The 25,481-nt window shown below is 38.6% G+C and overlaps 1 protein-coding gene across 2 annotated transcripts in view; it reads right to left on the minus strand.

Moving 5' to 3' along the window:
• Nucleotides 1-25,481, minus strand: part of NFRKB (nuclear factor related to kappaB binding protein) — a 139,011-nt gene that overhangs the window by 84,997 nt on the left and 28,533 nt on the right. Inside the window, exons 13-17 of one of the 2 annotated variants that reach the window (XM_053691500.1) lie at nucleotides 16,275-16,354; nucleotides 15,325-15,368; nucleotides 13,892-13,949; nucleotides 13,569-13,743; nucleotides 5,834-5,940 (exon numbers count right to left, since the gene is read on the minus strand). In XM_053691500.1, the coding sequence (XP_053547475.1) occupies nucleotides 5,834-5,940; nucleotides 13,569-13,743; nucleotides 13,892-13,949; nucleotides 15,325-15,368; nucleotides 16,275-16,354 (464 nt within the window). Of the gene's footprint in view, nucleotides 1-5,833; nucleotides 5,941-13,568; nucleotides 13,744-13,891; nucleotides 13,953-15,324; nucleotides 15,369-16,274; nucleotides 16,355-25,481 lie in introns of both variants that reach the window. The other variant, XM_053691499.1, reaches the window with a different exon arrangement.

The raw sequence follows: 25,481 nt of genomic DNA on the forward strand, positions 1-25,481 counted from the left end.
AAGGGCGTGACCTTTTCCTCCAGTAATATCAGAAATGATCTCCTTCAGACCAGGCCCGAATAGGGTCTGTCCCTTGAAGGGGATGTTAAGAAGCTTAGACTTTGAAGTAACGTCTGCTGACCAGGACTTAAGCCATAGCGCCCTACGCGCCAAAATGGCAAAACCTGAATTCTTAGCCGTTAGCTTGGCTAAATGAAAAATGGCGTCAGAAATAAAGGAGTTAGCTAACTTAAGAGCTTTAATCCTGTCTAGAATATCGTCTAGCGGGGTCTCTACCTGTAGAGCCTCCTCAAGAGACTCAAAACAAAAAGCTGCTGCAGCAGTAACTGGGGCAATGCATGCAAGAGGCTGGAGAATAAAACCTTGATGTATAAAAATTTACTTAAGGAGACCCTCCAATTTTTTATCCATAGGATCTAGGAAAGCACAACTGTCCTCAACGGGGATAGTTGTACGCTTAGCTAGGGTAGAGACTGCTCCCTCCACCTTAGGAAACGTCTGCCACGAGTCCCGTATGGTGGCTTCTATGGGAAACATCTTTTTGAAAGCAGGAGGGGGAGAGAACGGCACACCTGGTCTATCCCATTCCTTAGTAATAATTTCCGAAAACCTCTTAGGGACTGGAAAAACATCAGTGTAAACAGGCACTGCAAAGTATTTGTCCATTTTACACAATTTCTCTGGAACCACAATGGGGTCACAGTCATCCAGAGTCGCTAAAACCTCCCTAAGCAATAAGCGGAGGTATTCAAGCTTAAATTTAAACGCTGTCATTTCAGAATCAGACTGAAGTAACGCCTTCCCTGAATCTGAAATGTCACCCACAGATAGAAGCTCACCTGCCTCGGCTTCTGAGTATTGTGAGGGTATATCGGACACTGGCATTAAAGCGTTAGAAAGCTCTGTATTAGTTCTAGCCCCAGAGCTGTCTCGCTTTCCTTGTAGCCCTGGCAGTTTGGAGAATACCTCTGAGAGGGTAGCATTCATAACTGCCGCCATGTCCTGTAAGGTAAAAGAATTAGACGCGCTAGATGTACTTGGCGTCACTTGAACGGGAGTTATAGGTTCTGACACATGGGGAGAGCTAGATGGCATAATCTCCCTCTTTTCAGTCAGAGAATGCCCTGGAGATAAATCTTTAAGCGCCATAATATGGTCTTTATAGTTTATAGAAATATCAGTACATTTGGTACACATTCTAAGAGGGGGTTCCACCATGGCTTCAAAACATATTGAACAAGGAGTTTCCTCTATGACAGACATGTTTAACAGACTAGTAATGAGACAAGCAAGCTTGGAAAACACTTTAATAAAGGTGAAAAGGCAATTAAACAAAAACGTCACTGTGCCTTTAAGAGAAAAAAACTAGCACTTAAACTGCAAAACAATGTAAAAATACAGTAAAATCTTTGACATTTTTAGTGTGTGTAAGGGACTAAAGCAACATTGCACCCACTTGCAAATGGATGATTAACCCCTTAGGCCCCAAACCGGATTGAAAAACGTTAAAAACTTTAAAAGTCAATTGAGCACCTTGCCACAGCTCTGCTGAGGCTCCTACCTGCCCTCAAAAACGATTTTGTGCAGAAATAACCCCTTTGAAATGGTCCTCAGATGCCAGAGGAAACCTCTAGGGAAGCTGGATGTCTCAGTCTGAATTAAAACTGCGTGGTTAGAGTGCTAAAATGGGCCCCTCCCACCATGTACTGGATGCCAGAGGGGCCTTAAGAAAGTACTCATATGAGTATCTGACTAGCCATGTGGAAACTAGGCCCCAAATAAAGACTTATCTCCCTCAGAGAAAAAACGTCCTATTTATGAAATCATGTAAACGTTTTGTCACTAAGTAATATGAATATTAACATGAGTATTACCCTGTTTTGTAAGCATGATCCCAGTCGCTGTTAAATCACTGCATCAGGCTTACCTCAAATACACAAGGCTCTGTCAGCATTTTCTAGAACTTATTCATCTCTCTAGAAATAAAAATATTGAACATATCTCAAAGCAGGTAATCTGCAAACCGTTCCCCCAACTGAAGTTGTCCCATATTCTTCAGTTATGCGTGAGAACAGCAATGGACCTTCGTTACAAACCGCTAAGATCATCAAACCTCCAGGCAGAATTCTTCTTCTAATTTCTGCCTGAGAGTAAAACAGTACAACGCCGGTACTGTTTAAAAATAAACTTTTGATTGAAGGTAAAACTACACTAAGTCAGCAGATATCTCTTGATACTTCCTTTCTTGTCGAGAGTTGCAAGAGAATGACTGGGGGTGGCAGTTAAGGGAGGAGCTATATAGACAGCTCTGCTGTGGGTGTCCTCTTGCAACTTCCTGTTGGGAAGGAGAATATCCCACAAGTAATAGATGAACCCGTGGACTGGATACACCTTACAAGAGAAACAGGAAATTAAGCGAGTCATCTCACATCTCAAGCCCGTTAAGGCACCAGGCCCAGATGGGTTCCCGTCACTATTCTATAAAACAAACAAACTCTCCAATTCCCTAAAACATACCGGGGCATCACCTCGCCATCTGTTATCAGATATTATGAAGCAGCCATGCTAACCCACATTTCACAGTGGGGCAGTAAAGATATAAGAAGTGGAGCATTTTTGGAGCAGGCATCCTTGCCCAACTGTGTCCAGCTAAGAGACTTGATATGGGTTCCACCTCATTGTCGCTGTATGCTAAATATTGACAATTTCATTATTCTAGAATGCTTACATTTATGGGATAAGTTAAGACACTGCACTGAGGTTGTCCCACACCCGTCTCCTATCCACTTGACAACTGGTCTTCTCCTGGGCCTCCCGGATTCTCACCCCAACGCTTGGTCTAACCTAGGCCTTACACAGATCTCTGACTTCTTGGTCCCCCACAACCAAAAACACTTTCTCCTCTCTGCCCCAAATAGCTGGCTCACAGATAGTTCCCCCCAGACTGGAATTTGAATACATTAGATTTAAGAGTATACCAAGATCCTGAGGCTTCCATACCGCGTCTCCCCATCCCTTGACCGCCTGGGAAGACAGGTGGCAGAGAGGTGAGAAACTACACAAGCCTATGTTCCAGCATTACCTCCTTATGGAAGGGGCTGTCCCTGACCTCAAAGCTTCTCATATCTTAAAATGGGAAGACATTCTACGCACCTCTTTCCCGCCACAAATGTGGTCCAGGTCCTTTTACCTTACTTCCAAGGTCATACTCTGTACAACTCTCTTCAAGACTTTTTACAAATTGCTCTCCCACTGGTATTTTGTGCCCTACACCTAACCTACACCTAATCCCCATGCCTCTTTGCTGGAGGCAGTGCGGACAGCCCGGTGACTCTCTGCATGTTTGGTGGAGTTTCCCAAAACTTAAGTCGACATGGAATATGGCTTTCTTAGCTCTGGTCAGACTTGGAATTCGGGTCCCAAAAGCCCCCTTAAACAGCGTTATTATACTTGGGGTTACACCCTCTCCCGAAACACCAAAGCTACCTATGCATTTACCTCTTTTCTGCTGTAAAACTAGCTATAGCAAGAGCCTGGAAAAAAGACAGCCCTTGGGGCTGGAATTCAATCTTAGACATTATGGCCTATATTAATTCTATGGAGAGTAACGTATTCTTTATATTAAACAAAATAGACTTATACATACTAATATGGGAAACTTGGTCTGCCACCTCTAACTGTAACTGGAAACCTAGTATAACACTGTAGGGTTCCTAGATACCTTATTGTAAACCCTTAGTCATACTAGAATAAGAGCTTCAATCCCCCCCATGCCCTACCCTCCCCCTTGCTCCCCCTTATACAAGAGTATGTCAATTACACATTCTTGCATTGTTTAAGTCTGTTCATATTTGGTTTGTGTTTAACATCAATGATAGTGCAAAGGGTGCTTTTGAAAACTTAAAAAAAATAAGTGCCAGAGGCTTATTTGATGTTCTCTTAAGTCTATTCTTTTTTACCCATCTTATCTTTTAAAACTGCTTTTATATTTGTGGGGATTTTTCCTTTAGAGAGACATTTTGCTCAAACATTGTAAAATGATGCACATGAAAGAGAATCATTTACATGTTAAAAATGTTTGTAAAAAAAAAAAAAAAAAAAAAGAATACTGCAGTACTGGTTTGCATTAACTACGAATTGATCATTGGCTGATCAGTAAAGCTGCCTCTGCTACTGGTGGAGATGGACGCGCCTCTGCAAGTGTGACAAGAAAACACTGCTTTATTCAAGTAAAAAAAAAAGCAGAAATATATTTTAAATTGTTGCCTATTAGATGAGACAAAGAAAAATGTTGACTACGATGTCCCTTTTCAAAAAAATTAAACTGTCATGATTCAGAAAGAGCAGAAATTTTAAACAACTTTCAAATTTACTTTCATTAACAAAATGTGTGCAGTCTTTTTATATTTACACTTTTTGAGTCACCAGCTCTTACTGAGCATGTGCAAGAATTCACAGAATATACGTATATGCATTTGTGATTGGCTGATGGCTGCCACATGATACAGGGGGAGTGGAAATAGACATAACTTTAAAATGTGTAAGAAAAAAAAAATCTACTTCTCATTTGAAGTTCAGACTAAGTGCTATTACATTGTCTTGTTATCTTGTATGTGCTGATTGTAGAAATCTACTGTATTTACTGGTCCTTTAAGGAAAAATCCAGAATGCTGTGCAATGTTGTTTAGAGAGTTGACAAAAGATGCAGTAACAGGGAACCAGGTCATGTGACCTTTTCAACTTAATTTGTTTTGTTTAACGCATCAGCTGTAAATATTTTCCATGGACATAATGGACCTTTTGCAAATAACTTCACTCATCTCACAACAAACTCACTGAGTCATCAGGTTTCTATTTGAGAAGATCAGTCTATATAAAGTGAAACAGCTAAGCACAACTACAATAGCAGGATTACACCTCACCAAGATACTGTACTCCCTTTTGTGCCTGCTGTTTCCTAAAGAGCTGAGCTCCTATTTTAACCCTTTACTGGTGCCTGTTGGTGAAGCAGGTCTTCAGGGGTTCTCTATGCACTTTGTCCCTCTGGTCTTCATACCAGATGATGCCATCTTGGAGTTTAGGTATTCTCTCACGCTGACAGATGCAGTCTGCTTTGATAATATTCTACAACAATAAAAGCCCTTTGCTTCATGTGTTCCATGTGAGTATTTTCCAGCGAGTGCTCCATTTGGGAATATTGCACTATTGAGAGTATCCTTTTTAAGAAATTTGAAGGGACAAAGTGCATAGAGAAGACCTGCGCCCCTCAACATTCACAGATCAGTGATAGCGCTTTTGTGCATTTGGTTTTAGCTTCTCAATTTTACATTTGCTGCATGGATCTATATTATTGCTGAGGGTTTCTTGATATATGTTATTTAATTATTAAACTCTGTAAGAAAAAACAACAATAAAAAACAAAACAAAAAAATAAAACACAACAATGTAAAGCGCCAGCTCTGTATCATTAACACTAAACTAAAGTCTAAGAGCCAACAACACCACTGATATTTAAATGATCCAAGATGGCGTTGCCCAATATTAACATGTGGAGCTTCCCCAACTGGAACCTTTGAAGGTGGCTTTGAGTAGAACTGCAGGTACTGGAGAAACAAAACCAATAGCATGTTGAGTAGTAACCAAATCCTACGTCTCTTGCTCGTCATAACCACTCAAAATATTGCAAGAAAATCTAAATCAAGCGTGATCGTCTAATCGATTCCTGCCTAGAAGATATCATGAGACCCATTGGAGTGTTTTAATATTACACAGTAAACAATATCTGCATGTCTGACTGATAGGCTGTGATAATCTTCCGCAGACAATGACCTACCTGTGCACTGGTAACATCAGGTGCCAGGAACTGAGAATCTTTCAGAAGCTCACATATCTCAGCACGTGTTCCTTCTCCATTTGGGAGTCGGGCAGCAGCATCACGTACTGGTGAGAAAAGAAGGTTTGAAAGGCAGAGAAAGAAAACAGTCTGCAAATAAGAATATTATTAACCAATATGTACTGGCTAAAGCACAATAAAATATATAACATTCATAAAAATGAAATGAGAGAAGGAAAAAGAACAAAGCATAAGGGTCATGTCTCATACACAGGTATGAAATGGAAACACCAAATCTGCCAGATGTCATGTCTGCCTATTGGAGAAGTGAAAATCTGATGTCAGAGATTATAAAATGACCAGAATAAATTTGATCAAAATAGAACGCTATTTCCTGGTAGAATGATCATTTGTTTGTCTATATCAGTAATCAGACAGAGGCTGAGCAAATGTTTGTCTTTTTCTTCTTGTAAAAAGGGGCAAAACATTAATCTATGTTGTTCTTAACATGAACAAAGGGGAACTGAAAAGCACCAGAAATACTAAACAAAAGGGGAGGAGTCAGGATGTCAGGTGCAAACTGAACTCCAGCAACAGAACTGGTCTGAAACAGACATAGCAAGGATAAAAGGGACATAATACTTTATTCTACATAAATTAAAGGGACAGTAAAGTCAAAATTAAACAAATGGATTGGACAGAGCATGACATTTTAAACAACTTTCCAATTTACTACTGTTATTGTGTTATCCTTTGTTAAAAAGAGTAATCCCAGATACGCTCAGGAGCGTGCACATGTCTTTAGCCATCTGGCAGCAGTGTATGCAATATTATACATAGTTACAAACACTGGTGCTACAGACTGGTAATGACACGTGCATGCTCCTGAGCTCCTATCAGCCTACCTAGCTTTACTCTTAACAAAGGATATCAAGAGAACAAAACAAATTCAAGTTTAACTTTGACCTTACTGTCCTTTTAAGTCATTTAATGAATTCATGAAATGTGTGCAAAGTACATTATTTAGTAGCTGTTTTTACTGTAAAATGTGTGTTTGTCCGACGTTCCCAACAGATGGAGGTCAAATTCTGTACCAAAGGGACAGTAAACACCTTGATATTTGTAGATAAAATCTTTAGTGTAATGACACAAATTTGCAATATAGTTTTATTATTTTGCCCCCTTTTTGTGTTATATAACTTTGAAAATTGAGGCTTCTCTAATTATCAGAAGTTAAAAGGAAATTAAACCCCAAAATATCCTCAGGATTCAGATAGAACAGATGATTTTAAGCAACTTTCTAATTTACTTCAATTACCTAATTTGTTTTGTTCTTTTGCTATCCGTTATTTAAGGAGCAGCAATGCACTACTGGGAACTAACTGATTACATCTGTAAGCCAATGGTAAGAGAGATATTTGTGCAGCCACTAATCAGCAGCTAGCTAATGAGGCTACCTAGGTTTGCTTTATCAAATAAGGATACCATATGGAGGTAAAGCATACCTAGATAGGCTCAGTATCTTTTTAAACAAAGAACAGTAAGACAATGAAGCAAAGCGGATACTAGAAGTAAATTGGAAAGTTGTTTAAAATTGTATGTTCTATCTGAAGTATAACATTTTTGGTGGGTTTCATGTCCCTTTCAGATTTCATACAGTTTCAAATGTATGTCTGCTATAAAATTTGCTTTGTTCCTATGGTATTCTTTGTTGAAGGATATCTAGGTAGGTGTCTAGACCACAACGTGACAAAAAATAGTGCTGCCATCTAGTGTTCTTGCTGCCATATAGTACTCCAGACACGTGCACGCTCCTGAGCTAAAAGTGATGGTAATTTACCAGTGCTATAAATGCTTTAATTTCCTTTATTTGCAGCGAGTTCATGCTGAGCACGGCAAAACGTTATTTCCTAAATGATGCACGGCTATTGGCTAAGAGGTGGAAACGTGTTTCAAAAACACTCAGCTTTACCATCACTTTAACCCCTTCACTACCGGGACTTTCAGAGAAAAACTTGCCCAAAATACCTGAGAATTTTCAGCATTTTTGCTATTACTCCATTTAAACAGAAATAGAGCCTTTTTTTATTTACCCGTCAAAACGATATATATATATATATATTTATTAAGTAGACAACCCAAGGTATTGATCTAGGCCCATTTTGGTAAACTTCATGCCACCATTTCACCGCCAAATGCGATCAAATAAAAATAAATAAAAAAAAAGTTAAGTTTTTCACAAACTTTGGGTTTCTCACTGAAATTATTTACATACTGCTTGTGCAATCATGGCACAAATGGTTGTAAAAGCATCTCTGGGATCCCCTTTGTTCAGAAATAGCAGACATATATGGCTTTGCCATTGCTTTTTGGTAATTAGAAGGCCACTAGATGCAGCTGCAGCACACTTCTATTATTCCTGGCAGTGAAGGGGTTAATTAGGAAGCTTAAAAGGATCATTTTAGCTTTAGTGTGGAGATTACCCTCCCACCTGACACTTTCCACCACCTGATCCCTCCCTGATACCTCTCAAACATCTCTCTTTCCTCCCTGACCCCCACTGGTCACCCCCATCTTAAAGGGACAATAAACACCAGAATTGTTGTTGTTTAACCCCTTAATGACCGAGGACGTGCAGGGTACGTCCTCAGAAAAAAGGCAGTTAATGCCTGAGAACGTACCCTGCACGTCCTCGGTGTGGAAAGCAGCTGGAAGCGATCCTGCTCGCTTCCAGCTGCTTTCCGGTTATTGCAGTGATGCCTCGATATGGAGGCATCCTGCAATAACCTTAGATGGCCATCCGATGCAGAGAGAGCCACTCTGTGGCCCTCTCTGCACCGGACATCGATGGCCGGTATCGTTGGTGGGTGGGAGCCGGTGTGGGAGGTGGGTGGCGGCCATCGATGGCCCTTGTCATGTGGAGGGGGGCGGGATCGTGGGCGTGCAAGTCCGGGCGCGCGCGGGGGCGCGCGCACGTGCACGAGGGGGCGCGCGCGGGGGCGCGCCGGGGCAGGGACCGGGTGGGGACCGCTGCACTACAGAAAAAAAATGTGTCCCAAAATAAAAGTGGGACAAGTAATTTTAAAAAAAAACACCTTATTCGGTATTTAGGTGGTGGGGGTTGGTCGGGGGGGGGGGGGTGGGGGGAAATAACAAAAAATAAAAATTAAATAAATATTTGATTGTGAAAAATGGGTACTGGCAGACAGCTGCCAGTACCCAAGATGGCCCCCAATAAGGCAGAGGGGGAGGCTTAGAGAGCTGTTTTGGGGGGGATCAGGGAGGTTGGGGGCTAAGGGGGATCCTAAACACAGCATATGTAAATATGCTTTTTTTTTTTTTCTTTTTAAAAAAAAAAAAATCTTTTATTTTAGTACTGGCAGACTTTCTGCCAGTACTTAAGATGGCGGGGACAATAGTGGGGTGGGGGAGGGAAGGGAGCTGTTTGGGAGGGATCAGGGGGTGGGATGTGTCAGGTGGGAGGCTGAACTCTACACTAAAGCTAAAATTAACCCTGCAAGCTCCCTACACACTACCTAATTAACCCCTTCACTGCTAGCCATAATACACGTGTGATGCGCAGCAGCATTTAGCGACTTTCTAATTACCAAAAAGCAACGCCAAAGTCATATATGTCTGCTATTTCTGAACAAAGGGCATCCCAGAGAAGCATTTACAACCATTTGTGCCATAATTGCACAAGCTGTTTGTAAATAATTTCAGTGAGAAACCTAAAATTGTGAAAAAATTAACGTTTTTTTTAATTTGATCGCATTTGGCGGTGAAATGGTGGCATGAAATATACCAAAATGGGCCTATATCAATACTTGGGGTTGTCTACTACACTACACTAAAGCTAAAATTAACCCTAGAAGCTCCCTACATGCTCCCTAATTAACCCCTTCACTGCTGGGCATAATACGCGTATTTTGCGCAGGGGCATTTAGCAGCCTTCTAATTACCAAAAAGCAAAGCCAAAGCCATATATGTCTGCTATTTCTGAACAAAGGGGATCCCAGAGAAGCATTTACAACCATTTATGCTATAATTGCATAAGTTGTTTGTAAATAATTTCAGTGAGAAACCTAAAGTTTGTGAAAATATTTGTGAAAAAGTGAAAAAATTTTTTTATTTGATCGCATTTGGCGGTGAAATGGTGGCATGAAATATACCAAAATGGGCCTAGATCAATACTTTGGGATGTCTTCTAAAAAAAAATATATACATGTCAAGGGATATTTAGGTATTCCTGACAGATATCAGTGTTCCAATGTAACTAGCGCTAATTTTGAAAAAAAGTGGTTTGGAAATAGCAAAGTGCTACTTGTATTTATGGCCCTATAACTTGCAAAAAAAGCAAAGAACATGTAAACATTGGGTATTTCTAAACTCAGGACAAAATTTAGAAACTATTTAGCATGGGTGTTTTTTGGTGGTTGTAGATGTGTAACAGATTTTGGGGGTCAAAGTTAGAAAAAATGTGTTTTTTTCCATTTTTTCCTCATATTTTATAATGTTTTTTATAGTAAATTATAAGATATGATGAAAATTATGGTATCTTTTGAAAGTCAATTTAATGGCGAGAAAAACGGTATATAATATGTGTGGGTACAGTAAATGAGTAAGAGGAAAATTACAGCTAAACACAAACACCGCAAAAATGTAAAAATAGCCTTGGTCCCAAACGGACAGAAAATGGAAAAGTGCTGCGGTCATTAAGGGGTTAAAAAGGTAGATAATCCCTTTATTACCCATTCCTCAAGTTTGCATAACCAACTCAGTTATAATAATATACTTTTTACCTCTGTGATTACCTTGTATCTATGCCTCTGCAAACTGCCCCCTTATTTCAGTTTTTTGACAGACTTGCATTTCTAGCCAATCAGTGCAGACTCCACGTGCCTGAGCTCAATGTTATCTATATGAAACACATGAACTAACGCCCTCTAGTTGTGAAAAACTGTCAAAATGCTTTCAGATCAGAGGAAGTACTGGCAGTCTGCCAATAAAAAAAATAACTTTTTTTTAATAAACTTTTTTTTTAAAAATTCTGCAGTGTAGGATCACCCTAACCCTCCAACCTCCCTGTTCCCCCCTCAAACAGCTCTCTAAACCTCCACTGTTCTAACTATTGCTGCCAGTACCTATACACCCCTTTATTTATTTAATTCTTTTTTTAGTGTAGTGGTCCTACCCCTCCCACAATCGCCACCCCAAACCACTTTTTTGCAGTGTAGCTGCCTCATCCCTCCCAGTACCTTAAGAAAAAATCTGTAGTGTAGTGAACTCCCACTCCCCCCCTCTCCACTGCTGAGCCGCCACCCTCCCACACCTCCCGCCGGCACCAGCAGAAGATTGTTACAGACTGTGACACAAACAGTGTTACCGTCTGTAACAATCTGGCATCTGCCCTCATATGGAGCCGGAGCACCAATCGCGCACCAGCTCCATATGCAGCAGATGCCTGAAGCTTCAGGAGTTCCAGCTCTCGGATGTAACTTAACAGCCGAGAGTGCAGGAGCTTCCTGAAGCGAAGACGTATATATACGTCTTACAGTACGATAGGCAAAGTGGGCATTTGTTTGCAGTACTATATGGCAGCAGTTTTATAATAATGTTATACATTAGCAAGAGCACTAGATGGCAGCAGTTTTATAATAATGTTATACATTAGCAAGAGCACTAGATGGCAGCAGTTTTATAATAATGTTATACATTAGCAAGAGCACTAGATGGCAGCAGTTTTATAATAATGTTATACATTAGCAAGAGCACTAGATGGCAGCAGTTTTATAATAATGTTATACATTAGCAAGAGCACTAGATGGCAGCAGTTTTATAATAATGTTATACATTAGCAAGAGCACTAGATGGCAGCAGTTTTACAACAAATGTTATACATTAGCAAGAGCACTAGATGGCAGCAGTTTTATAACAATGTAATACATTAGCAAGAGCACTAGATGGCAGCAGTTTTATAATAATGTTATACATTAGCAAGAGCACTAGATGGCAGCAGTTTTATTACAATATTATACATTAGCAAGAGCACTAGATGGCAGCAGTTTTATAATAATGTTATACATTAGCAAGAGTGATAGATGGCAGCAGTTTTATAATAATGTTATACATTAGAAAGAGCACTAGATGGCAGCAGTTTTATAATAATGTTATACATTAGAAAGAGCACTAGATGGCAGCAGTTTTATAATAATGTTATACATTAGAAAGAGCACTAGATGGCAGCAGTTTTATAATAATGTTATACATTAGCAAGAGCACTAGATGGCAGCAGTTTTATAATAATGTTATACATTAGCAAGAGCACTAGATGGCAGCAGTTTTATAATAATGTTATACATTAGCAAGAGCACTAGATGGCAGCAGTTTTATAATAATGTTATACATTAGCAAGAGCACTAGATGGCAGCAGTTTTATAATAATGTTATACATTAGCAAGAGCACTAGATGGCAGCAGTTTTATAATAATGTTATACATTAGCAAGAGCACTAGGTGGCAGCAGTTTTATAATAATGTTATACATTAGCAAGAGCACTAGATGGCAGCAGTTTTATAATAATGTTATACATTAGCAAGAGCACTAGATGGCAGCAGTTTTATAATAATGTTATACATTAGCAAGAGCACTAGATGGCAGCAGTTTTATAATAATGTTATACATTAGCAAGAGCACTAGGTGGCAGCAGTTTTATAATAATGTTATACATTAGCAAGAGCACTAGATGGCAGCAGTTTTATAATAATGTTATACATTAGCAAGAGCACTAGATGGCAGCAGTTTTATAATGTTATACATTAGCAAGAGCACTAGATGGCAGCAGTTTTATAATAATGTTATACATTAGCAAGAGCACTAGATGGCAGCAGTTTTATAATAATGTTATACATTAGCAAGAGCACTAGATGGCAGCAGTTTTATAATAATGTTATACATTAGCAAGAGCACTAGGTGGCAGCAGTTTTATAATAATGTTATACATTAGCAAGAGCACTAGATGGCAGCAGTTTTATAATAATGTTATACATTAGCAAGAGCACTAGATGGCAGCAGTTTTATAATGTTATACATTAGCAAGAGCACTAGATGGCAGCAGTTTTATAATAATGTTATACATTAGATAGAGCACTAGATGGCAGCAGTTTTATAATAATGTTATACATTAGCAAGAGCACTAGATGGCAGCATTACTTCCTGTCACATAGTGCTCCAGATTAAAACAAAGCTAATTTGATAATAGAAGTAAACTGGAAACGTTTTATAAAAATTGTATTCTCTATCTGAATCCCTTTAAAATGAACTGCTGACTTCTGAAGGCTAACCCTGCAACATATATTTCCCTAAATGGCTTTAGCTGATAATATAAAGTGCAATGTTTGGCAACTAAAGTCCAGATTGGTTCCTCACAAATAAGGCAAATAGTGGGTGGAGTTTCGCTATTGATAACAAATTGCAGTAAAAAGGTTGTTAATTTGTTTTAAAAACCATTTATTATGTAGCAACACAACAGACATATCAATGTAATTAATTTGCATAGGATAGTGTGAAGTGCCACTGCTCTCCGCGCCTTCCCTTAAATGCTCTAGCGCCCCCTGGGGAGGCCGCCTCACACTTTGAAATAACTGACCTAAAGCCAATTAGGGAAAGATTTGCATCAAGTCTGTGCGCCACATCCTGGGTCTGTAAAGCTGTAAATCTACAGCACTGAACTTACCAAGGGAGAGAATAGTGACGTAAGCAGGGCGGTCAGAGCGCAGCAGTGAGTGTTCTCGAGCTTTATTTAGCGACGTCTCCTTGTCAAAAACACCCTTGACAGGACCCACAACAGACTCAAAGCCGTGCATGCGAAACGTGAAGGCCTTGTGAGGCTGACTGTAACGGTGCCGCTCCTAAAAGACAGGAAGAAGAAATGGCACTGTAGAGATCACATTATATCTGATAAACTAACCAGAATGAACACAACACACATTAAAAATTATTCTTTAGGTCTGAATGATTTTTACATCTAGTAGTTAAACTGAATCTTTTGCTCCTTACCTGCTCCTGAAACACGCGCTTCTCATCCCAAGAGCTTGGGCGCACAATGAAATCAGTCCTACTAAAGACAGAATACAGATCAGAGTATATTACAACTGCTGCTGTGCGATAGAAAAAGGGCAGCTCCACAGCTGTGCGAGAGGAAAAGGGCAGCTACACAGCTGTGCGAGAGGAAAAGGGCAGCTATACAGCAGTGCAATAGGAAAAGGGCAGCTACACAGCTGTGCGAGAGGAAAAGGGAAGCTACACAGCTGTGCGAGAGGAAAAGGCAAGCCACACAGCTGTGAGAGAGGAAAAGGGAAGCTACACAGCTGTGCGAGAGGAAAAGGGAAGCCACACAGCTGTGCGAGAGGAAAAGGGAAGCTACACAGCTGTGCGAGAGGAAAAGGGCAACTACACTGCAGCGCGAGAGGAAAAGGGCAGCTACACAACAGTGCGAGAGGAAAAGGGCAGCTACACAACAGTGCGAGAGGAAAAGGGCAGCTACACAGTAGTGCGAGAGGAAAAGGGCAGCTACACAGCAGTGCGAGAGGAAAAGGGAAGCTACACAGCTGTGCGAGAGGAAAAGGGAAGCTACATAGCTGTGCGAGAGGAAAAGGGAAGCTACACAGCTGTGCGAGAGGAAAAGGGAAGCCACACAGCTGTGCCACAGCTCAGTCTCCTCCAAGTACAAAAACATGGTCACCCTAGCCATTTAAAGGGACAGTCTACACCAGAATTTGTATTGTTTAAAAAGATAGATAATCCCTTTATTACCCATTCTCCAGTTTTGCATAACCAACACAGTTATATTAATACACTTTTTACCTCTGTGATTACCTTATATCTAAGCCTCTGCAGACTGCCCCCTTATCTCAGTGCTTTTGACAGACATGCAGTTTAGCCAATCAGTGCAGACTCCTAAATACCTCCACGGGAGTGAGCACAATGTTATCTATATGACACACACAAACTAGTACTGTCTAACTGAGAAAAACTTTCAAAATGCTCTGAGCTAAGAGGCGGTTTTCAAAGGTTTAGAAATCAGTTTGAAACTACCTAGGTTTAGCTTTTCAAAAATACCACCAAGGGAACAAAGGAAATTTAATGATAACAGTCAATTGGAAAGTTGTTTAAAATTGCATGCCCTATCGGAATCATGAAAGTTTCATTTTGACTACACTGTCCCTTTAACAAAACAATATACGTTTTGCCCCTTAACTCATTGGCCTTTAAAGGGACACAATATCGCAAAAAAACAACAACAAAAAACAATTCCTTTGCAGGGGCCAAACAGTTATATTTAAGCAATAGTGCAATAATAAATGCTCTAAAACACCACATTTGTACTTGTATGTCCCTTTAAACAGGTTAAGAAGAACACATACATAGCTATGCATAACATACATAACAATAGGATCAAGGAGAACAGATCAGGTTTTTGCTCAACTTACACCCTTGGGACAGGAGTAGTTGAATCAATGCTGTCTTCATTATCCTAAAAAAAATAAAAAATGGGTAAGTGTATAGCAGCGTTATAAGCTTTAACATGACAGAATATAGTGATCCAGCATTAAAATAGGCTTGGTTATAGGTTTCTGCCTCACTGTTCTGTACAATTAGCTAAACCTCCAGGTGCAGAAGATAGATCTATTACTTTTGCTGTGTTTGCAAAAAAAAAAAAATTAAAGGGACGGTCAACTTGATTTTTTATTGCTTAAAAAGTTAGATAACGCCTTTATTACCCATTCCCCAGCTTTGCACAACCAACATTGTTAGATTAATATACTTAACATTTAAACCTCTAAATTTCCAACCGTTTCTAAGCTACTACAGACAGCCTCTTATCTCAGTGCATTTCATTAGCTTTCACAGCCAGACAGTGCCATATAGATAACATTGTGCTCACTCCCGTGGACTTATTTATGAAGAAGCACTAATTAGGTAAAATGCAAGTTTGTAAATAGCACTGAGATAAGGGGGCAGCTTCCCACTTCTGCTCTGCCTTTTATCTTCAACACAATGACTAAGTAATTAATACAATTTGCCAACTGCAGACATAATATAATAAGTTTGCCATTTCATCATCATTACAAGAGATAACTAAACTGCATATAAAATGTATTCTGCTACATCTGTTATTTGCCTGCTGTTTTAATTATAATAAAGTAACTGCATTGTTTTTACGGTTTTATAAACGGTTTAACTGAATAACCTCTTTGGTCTGAAAGGATTTGGTACAGCGCCAGAACACAATAAGACACATATAAACAGCTAGGCTGGTCGCTGTCCATTTTGTATGTAGCAATATCAATAAGAACCACAAAATATTACGTCTCACCGAATTACACGTCTCATTTATAAACACATTTACTAAAAACGATTTAAATGACCCGGAGCTCACCTTGCAAAATATCTGATCTTTTGTCTCTAGCCAGAGTTGAAAAAGAGCAACCAACTCCTTTTCATTATCAAGTGAAGATCCTGTGAGAAATATAGCAAATAGCATGATGAGATAAGGTATAACAAGCCAGCAAGGTCTGCCAATATCCCTAAATAGCACAGTTTTTTATACATCATGATAGCATTATTTATATCCCAGATATTCTTCAATTCTACAAGTGAGGTCCTGGGTTCACATCCCAAATAAACCCCACTGTAGAATGTAAGCTCACAAATCCATATGACTAGTCATGTAAAGATGGTTTATAGCTAATAGTGACTCACAGGCAGGGTCCTTCACCGTTTATAATTTATGCAAATGTTCAAGAAGAGAGTTCGATTTCATTATTGCCCACTGTGATTGTATAACATCAAAAATAAGGAAGGCGTTAAAAATGCAAAAAGTTAGCCACAATAATGTGTATATTTAATAAAAACGCAAAATGGCATTTATTCTTAAATTGAAATTGGAGTAAAGAGAATGTGGTTTATTAATAAACCATTTCTTTAAAAGCATGTGATATATTATACGGAAACTTTATGCAAAATAAATAACAAAAGTAGAAACAAATTTGAGACGTCTCCCAAAACAATCTGATACAGCCTTAAAAACTAGATTAGTTTAGTCTTAAATATAAAGTTAAAATACAATAGAGCCAGTGACATTCCTTAGTAAATTCTCAAAAAAGGGCATAAGTGATCATTTATGACACGTTCAAGAGCTTAGTATGTCACCCCTAGGCAGAACATGCTGTGAACTGAGATGTCAAAGAAAATGCAACGTCTGCCTAAAGAATAGGACACACAAAGGAACTGTTGGCCCTTTTGCTTTGCAGTGCTGCTCCACATCAGACTGTTCTCTTCAAACAGTGCTGGACTATGGTTACACTGTGTAAGGTTTCCTTAACACAGTGCAGTCACAGCAAAGCACTGTTTGAAGAGAACAGTCATTTAAGGAGAAATGATTGATGACTGGCTCTCATGGATTTCTCAACCTTGTCCCCTAGTTTTTGAATGTATGTGATGTTAGACCAAGAGCAAAGGAACCAAATTTATTCAAGAGACATTTTAAAAACAAATTTCTTTTTTTTTTTTCCTCAACAGCTAATTTGCAAAGCAATTTTTAACTGCTGCAATATATTATAAAACTTTAAAAATTGCATTATTCTCCAGTTAATCAATACGTTAAATTTGAGCTGGTGCTTTAGTGCGACTACCTAATTTAAAAATTAATTTCATTTCAAAATTACCTGTAGAAAATGTTTCAATAAAAAAAAATTGCAAAAAATGTTCTAGGGGTTAAGACATGGGCCCTCGCATTTGAAAGAGGGGTATTTCCTTGGTCAGATATGGGGTCTTACATCCCTTTTATGTATTGTGGGAGGCAAAAGAGAATTTGTCTATCAGCACTATCAAACCCAAAGTGGTACCTAATAGGGAAGGTGATCATCTGCAGGATAGAGGGTTAAACAAGATGGAATTCCTCTCTTTAAAGTGAGGTTCTTATCCAGCTACAACAATTTTCAAACAGAATTTTTTTCTGATGTCTAGTAGGACAGATGATCACCGTTACTCATAGTGTTCACCAACGTCCTAGGGGACGAGTAAGCCTAACTCAAAGAGAAGCTTCCACCTCTAAATGAGGGAACCCTTCGACCTCTGGGTCAAACTGAAGGAAGACACAGGCTATGGTTCCAGCCTCCTTAGCTAAAATTCCCATGGTGCTTAGCTTTGCAGGAAACAGCAATTCAACTGTGGGTCAGATACCCCTCTAAACTGTGTATGATGCAGGTCATGTGCTCTACAACAGCCTCTACCCCTCACACCAAGAACATTTTAACATAATACTTGACATAAGACCTACAAGAGGTGGCTCAATCCTGGACCAGCAAGGTTTACTAAAGGAACATTATACACTAGATTTTTATTTGCATAAATATTTTGTAGATGATACAGCTTATCTGGGAGTGTTTTGTAACAAAGTATAGTTTTGCTTATTTTTTAATAACGTGATGATTTTCAGACTCCTAACCAAGACCCACAGTTTCAGATGTATACTGATGTCTACAGATTTCTGCTGCTTGTTTATGTTATCTGTCTTTTGATACTCATGGAACAGGGGGAGGGGAAATTGTCTGCTCCTCTTGTATTCCCAGGGTGTTTTTCCAGTTTTATACTGGATTTTTACATCAGTATTTGTGCATATTCATCTTTATAGAACTGTCTATTACATGCAGTTATATAAAAATTGGTGTGCACGGTCCCTTTAAATGATGGCATAACTACAATTTGCCTGTATCCTTTATGTGAATCTCAGTTGTGATGCGCAATATATATAATTCACATGTTAATCATTTTCATGGTTGTTACGTATTTTCTTTCAGGTTGTCGATTGTGATCTATATTGTTGTTAGTGGTGGTTTAGGTGGATCTTATATATATATATATATATATATATATATACATACATACATACATACACACATATATATATATATATATATATACAGTGAGGCCCCGGTTTACGCACGACTCGGTATACGAAATTTCGGTTTACGAAATCGAAATTTGAAGAAAATTTGACTCGGTTTACGAATTTTTTTCGCAATACGAAACAAAATGCCGGTCAAAATGCCGGTTTGCCCCCCTCGGTTTACGAATATTTTTCACAATACGAAACCAGTGGCCCCTGTGCCCCCTGCATACTCAAGTATGATTGAATTAATGAAGTTTGGGTACCAGTGTAGAGGTGTTGGAGAGGTTTTGGAGCCATTTTGCAGCAAGTTGTTGAGCCTTTTGAGCCATTTGCAGCAAGTTGTTAAGCCTTTTGGAGCCATTTGCAGCAAGTTGTGGAGCCTTTTGGAGACATTGGAGCCATTTGCAGCAAGTTGTTAAGCCTTTTGGAGCCTTTTTTGGACACTTTACTTGAATTTTTTCGGACCTCCGGAACGCATTAATTGATTTTCAATGCATTCCTATGGGAAACCGTGTTTCGGTTTACGAATTTTTCGCAATACGAAACGACCCGGAGAACGAATTAAATTCGTAAACCGAGGCCTCACTGTATTTATATATATACATATACACACACATATACATACATATATATATATATGAGAATTCTCTACATAAATTGAGACAAAATAGTTCTACCTCCATATGTATAACCTATACTCAGGCTGCCTAAAATCACCACAAAACTGGACTAAACTTGGACACTATCCAAAAAGGCAGAGATACTATACCATTATCTCAGATATTTAGTTAATACAGTTTGTTCATTGTTGTAATGTTTAATTTTTGCTGTTATTCCTAATAATACGGAATCTAATTTAAATATCACCCGAGACATATATTAGGTCCCCTTAGGACCTCTTAAACGGAAGTCTCTGGTATCCTACTCCCTTTTTTTTTCTTTAAATTACCTATGTACTTTTTCTTCAAATTACTAAATCTTCTCTATTTTCAATCCTTCCACTCTCTTATAAATTGTCAATACCCAACAGAATACAAAGGTTCACATAAACACCCACATACCATACCTTTATGTTTAAAAATGAATATTCCTCCAAAAACTCACACTATCCCATGACGGATAAACAAAATAACCAGATCAAGATAATCTCTATTAACACTAAAGATCTAAATTCCCCTCTGAAGAGAAACTCTGCCCTTCATGACTTTAAACAGACTAAAAGTAACATTATAATGCTGCAGGAAATGCATTTTAAAAGGAGCAGAGAACCAAAAACCTTTAAATTTAAATATGGTCACAAAGTTTTTACTTTTCCAATTTAACTAAAACAAACCGTGTAGGGATACTGATAAAACACAATGTCCTCTTTCAGATCATTGCAACACACAAAGAACGAAGATTTTTAGCGGTAATTAGCAAACTATGGAAAGGTTGTGACATTAGTATGCGTATATGCTCCAAATACAAACCAACATCGGTTTTTCAAAACAATATCTAACAGACTCCTCGATATAATGAAAGGTTCTTTAATAGGTGGTGACCTAAACGTACCTATGGATCATATCAGACTGTTCCACACAATCACCATCTTTCCCTTTAAAAAGGATAGCAGCAATTAAATAACACATGCGAGACCTAGCCATACACGATGTATGGATAATACTTAATTCATCAACAAAAGATTACACTTTTTATGGACGTAACTAGTTTTTCATATGTCGTGCAGAGCTAAATCATCCCATGTACTTGGTCAGATCACTCTATTATGAGTTGCAACCTGAGATGGCCTGATATTCCGAACAAACACTTTAATTGAACATTTGACCCATCCCTACTAGAGGACCCTCTGATAATTGAGAAAATGGGGAAATCTATCACAGAATATTTTGAAATGAATAAAGCTTCACAAATTGACAGTAGAGTAGTCTGGGAAGCTCAAAAAAGTGTAATAAGAGGTGAATGTATTAGCCTCAAAACCATGCTAAATAAACAAAAAAGAGCTAGATTAGGACAACACATTAAATCAAATAGCTATACTAGAATCCCAACATAAACAACATCCAGAGGATGAACCCATCCAAACAGAGCTACAAACTAAGAGACAAGATATAAACACACAATTATTATACATATATAAACAAAAAGTTCTACAACAAACACATTTACTTTGATAGTGATAATAAAAGTGGAAGATTCTTAGCGAGGAAGTTACGAAGACGAACTAACAAATCTTTTATCATGTCTATTAAAAATGCAAAGGGTATCCCTTGTCTTAATACCTCCACTATAGCAAACTATTTTGAAGGTCTATACAATCTGAAGGAACCTGACCCTATAGCCTCAACACATGATAGCTCCCTTAAACAATATTTAGCAAGATACTTAGATAATCTTTAGATACCTTACCTAACAAAAGAACAAGAACATTTAGACCGGCTAATTCAAATAGAAGAAATAATGAATGTTATAAAACATTTACCTAACGGTAAAGCTCCTGGTCTATATGGTTTCACTAATCTCTATTACAAAAAATGTCATCCCACGTTGGCCCTCCAATTATGAAACCTTTATAATGGAATAGATAAAAATAACTCCTTTCTAAAACAATCACTAGAAGCTACAATAGTTCTATTGCCCAAACCAGGAAAACCCTCTGACCAGGTTATGAATTATAGGCCAATTTCCCTCTTAAATATGGATTCTAAAATACTTGCCAAAATCTTAGCGAAAAGAATTTGTCCCATCTTGCCCCAACTCATACACGGAGACCAAGTTGGTTTTATTATGAACAGAGAAGCCAAGGATAATACCATTCATACACTTCACCTAATCCAACATGCAATAGCATCCAATACTCAAAAAGTACTGATCTCTACGGATGCAGAAAAGGCGTTCAATTGCGTAGATTGGACGTTTTTATATCAATCTTTGGAGTGATTTGGTTTTGGAGATGGCATCCAAGGAAAGATACTTGCCATATAATAACCCAAGTGCACGCATTTTAATAAATGGCACTCTCTCCAACCCATTTTATATTACAAATGGCACTAGACAGGGGTGTCCTCTGTCACCGCTTCTATTTGCCTGCGCCATCAAAATCTTAGCTATAAAAATTCAGGAAAATAATGCTATTAGTGGCATAACTATCCAAAATTATATATACAAATGACATACTCCTCAATCTCACTAATCCTAACATATCAATCCCAGAATTAATGAGAGAATTCAACGATTTTAGGAAAATCTCTAACTTCTTAATTAACTTTTTGAAGTCAGAAATCATGAATCTCAACTTAAGTAAGACAGAACTACATCTCACACAAAAAGTATGTCCATTTAAATGGCAATCAACGTCCATCAAATATTTAGGGATCTCACTGACACATCAACACTCAGATTTAATAGCTCATGACTATAACACTTTCAAAAAGAATATAATTGCTAACCTTAGCTCTGGGAGATCCAAGCACCTCATTTGGCTGGGGAGAATGGGGGCAATAACCATGAACATACTTCCTAGACTACTGTATATTTTTCAAACTATTCCCATTCCTATCCCTACATCCCATATAGTTTCTCTACAGAAAATTCTCAATGATTATATCTGGGATAGAAAACATCCCACGATTAACAAAAAAATAATCTTCCTCTCTAAAACATCAGGGGGACTAGGAGTTCCAGACTTGGAAAAGTATAGACAGGCTATATTCCTACAAATAGTAGTAGACTGGCACACTAGTTATCTGGATATGGGTTAAGATAGAACACCAAATAAGCAACCATCACTATCTAGGTTCATTATGCTGGTTGGATGTTACTGAGTGACCATTAATCTGTGCCACATCTTAAATGTTTCTGTATTTATATAGTTGTCTGTTGACTTTAACAATTAAATACCCGCTACTCTCCTCTAACCCAGAATTCCCCCAGGGAAACAAAATAGTTAAACTAAATCCCCTAGATAGACTGAACAGACTTCCCTTTTTTATCCTAACAGAGGCTGGAAAAATGCACTCTAGATCGAAGCTCCTAGATAACAAATTACACATATTTAATAACGTTGTCACATGGGGAAAAATAACTTGCTATGCTCATCTACAAACTTTGAAAAACTATGCATGTCAAAATCACCAGACACACCTTGTCCATTATATATATTATGTTGCAACAAGTCCCAATAGGCACAGAACACCAATACATAAAACGGTGAGAAAAATTAAACACCAGCATTTCTCCTGGAGAAATGTGTCAAATATATAAAAGAACAATGAAAGCTTCCACATCAGCCTGAAATTAACTTCAAGATACTACATAGCTGGTACTACACCCCCACACGTTTAAAGATACTATATCCACAAAGATCTGATCTGTGCTGGCGTTGCAAAAAAGATGTAGGAAATATGGGACACATATGGTGGAATTGTGACAAAATCACTCCCTTCTGGAGGGATGTAGTATCCCACACAGAAGCTGTTAGGAATAAATATTTTACCAGACCCGCTATTATGGCTTTTAAATAAACCTCCCCCAACAAAAAAAAAAAACCTGCGACACAACTAGCCTTACTTCAAATTTCATCAAACAGTTCTAAAATATTAATTGCCCAATATTGGAAGCAAGACCAAATTCCAACTATAGCCACATGGGTTGATACTAGGACCTTACAATTAGAAGAATACCATTATATGAAAACAATGCAAAATGATTTCTTTACTTTAATACCTAATCTATGTCAAATGAAACTTGTCCATTCAATGCATATGTATAAATGTTATGTGTTACCTCAATAAAAAAAAACATCAACCTGTAATATAAAATGTTTAAATATATGTAGTTAAAAAAAACTATATAAAATACACTTTCATTATATATTTTGTTTCCTGTACCAGAAATTCAATTCAGAAAACTGTAGGCTTTCAAATAGACAAAGAGGCAGAAGCCCCGAAACGTTGCTGTAGCATTTTTTAAAGGTATTTTTCTTAATTCTTGGAGTGCTACCTTCCCTTTCTCTTAGAAGTGGAGGAGCTGACTTCAGACTTAAACAGTTATATTCCACAGATCCATTGGTTGCAAACTCTAGTGACATCATTTATGACTGTCCCTAATTGGCCACAGCACACAATGTAACCTAGGTTATAACATGGCGACATACATTCCTTTATGGACTCTAAAATGTTGCACTTATTTCTTTAATATATAAATAAACTAATACATCTGTGTGATTGTCAGGCTAATCTTTGCTTTGAATACATCATTATCTCTAGCGTTTATTTAGTGTTTATAACATCTCAAAACTCTTATTTTTCTTTTAGTTTTTTATAAAGATGTTTTTCTGCACATTTACCCTTTTATATCACCTGTTTTTCAGCCATAACCTCTTATGTTAGTATTCCTTATTTTATGCATAATTCTTCCATTTTGTAATGCTGGTTGCTCAAAGGGTGTTAAATGTAAAGAGATATAGGATTTAGCTTTAGCTCAAAGGGTGTTAAATGTAAAGAGATATAGGATTTAGCTTTTTATTTTTATAAAAGGCCAGTTGCTTCACCACAATGCACAAGGGGTACAACAAGCAAACAAAGATGATACAGGGAAGGACAGAAGAATTACATGGCCCTGTTCCCTACACAGCTTGCACTGCCCAATAATTCCTGTTCTCTACACAGCTTGCACTGCCGAATACTTCCTGTTCCCTACACAGCTTGCGCTGCCCAATAATTCCTGTTCCCTACACAGCTTGCACTGCCCAATAATTCATGTTCCCTACACAGCTTACACTGCCCAATACCTCCTGTTCCCTACACAGCTTACACTGCCCAATACTTCCTGTTCCCTACACAGCTTACACTGCCCAATACTTCCTGTTCCCTACACAGCTTACACTGCCCAATACTTCCTGTTCCCTACACAGCTTACACTGCCCAATACTTCCTGTTCCCTACACAGCTTACACTGCCCACTACTTCCTGTTCCCTACACAGCTTACACTGCCCAATACTTCCTGTTCCCTACACAGCTTACACTGCCCAATACTTCCTGTTCCCTACACAGCTTACACTGCCCACTACTTCCTGTTCCCTACACAGCTTGCACTGCCCAATACTTCCTGTTCCCTATACAGCTTGCACTGCACGATACTTCCTGTTCCCTACACAGCTTACACTGCCCAATACTTCCTGTTCCCTACACAGCTTACACTGCCCAATACTTCCTGTTCCCTACACAGCTTACACTGCCCAATACTTCCTGTTCCCTACACAGCTTACACTGCCCAATACTTCCTGTTCCCTACACAGCTTACACTGCCCACTACTTCCTGTTCCCTACACAGCTTACACTGCCCAATACTTCCTGTTCCCTACACAGCTTACACTGCCCAATACTTCCTGTTCCCTACACAGCTTACACTGCCCACTACTTCCTGTTCCCTACACAGCTTGCACTGCCCAATACTTCCTGTTCCCTATACAGCTTGCACTGCACGATACTTCCTGTTCCCTACACAGCTTACACTGCCCAATACTTCCTGTTCCCTACACAGCTTACACTGCCCAATACTTCCTGTTCCCTACACAGCTTACACTGCCCAATACTTCCTGTTCCCTACACAGCTTGCACTGCCCAATACTTCATGTTGCCTATACACTGCACTGCACGATACTTCCTGTTCCCTACACAGCTTGCACTGCCCAA

This window comes from Bombina bombina, chromosome 8 (assembly GCF_027579735.1).
Source record: "Bombina bombina isolate aBomBom1 chromosome 8, aBomBom1.pri, whole genome shotgun sequence".
NCBI classification, from domain to species: Eukaryota; Metazoa; Chordata; class Amphibia; order Anura; family Bombinatoridae; genus Bombina; species Bombina bombina.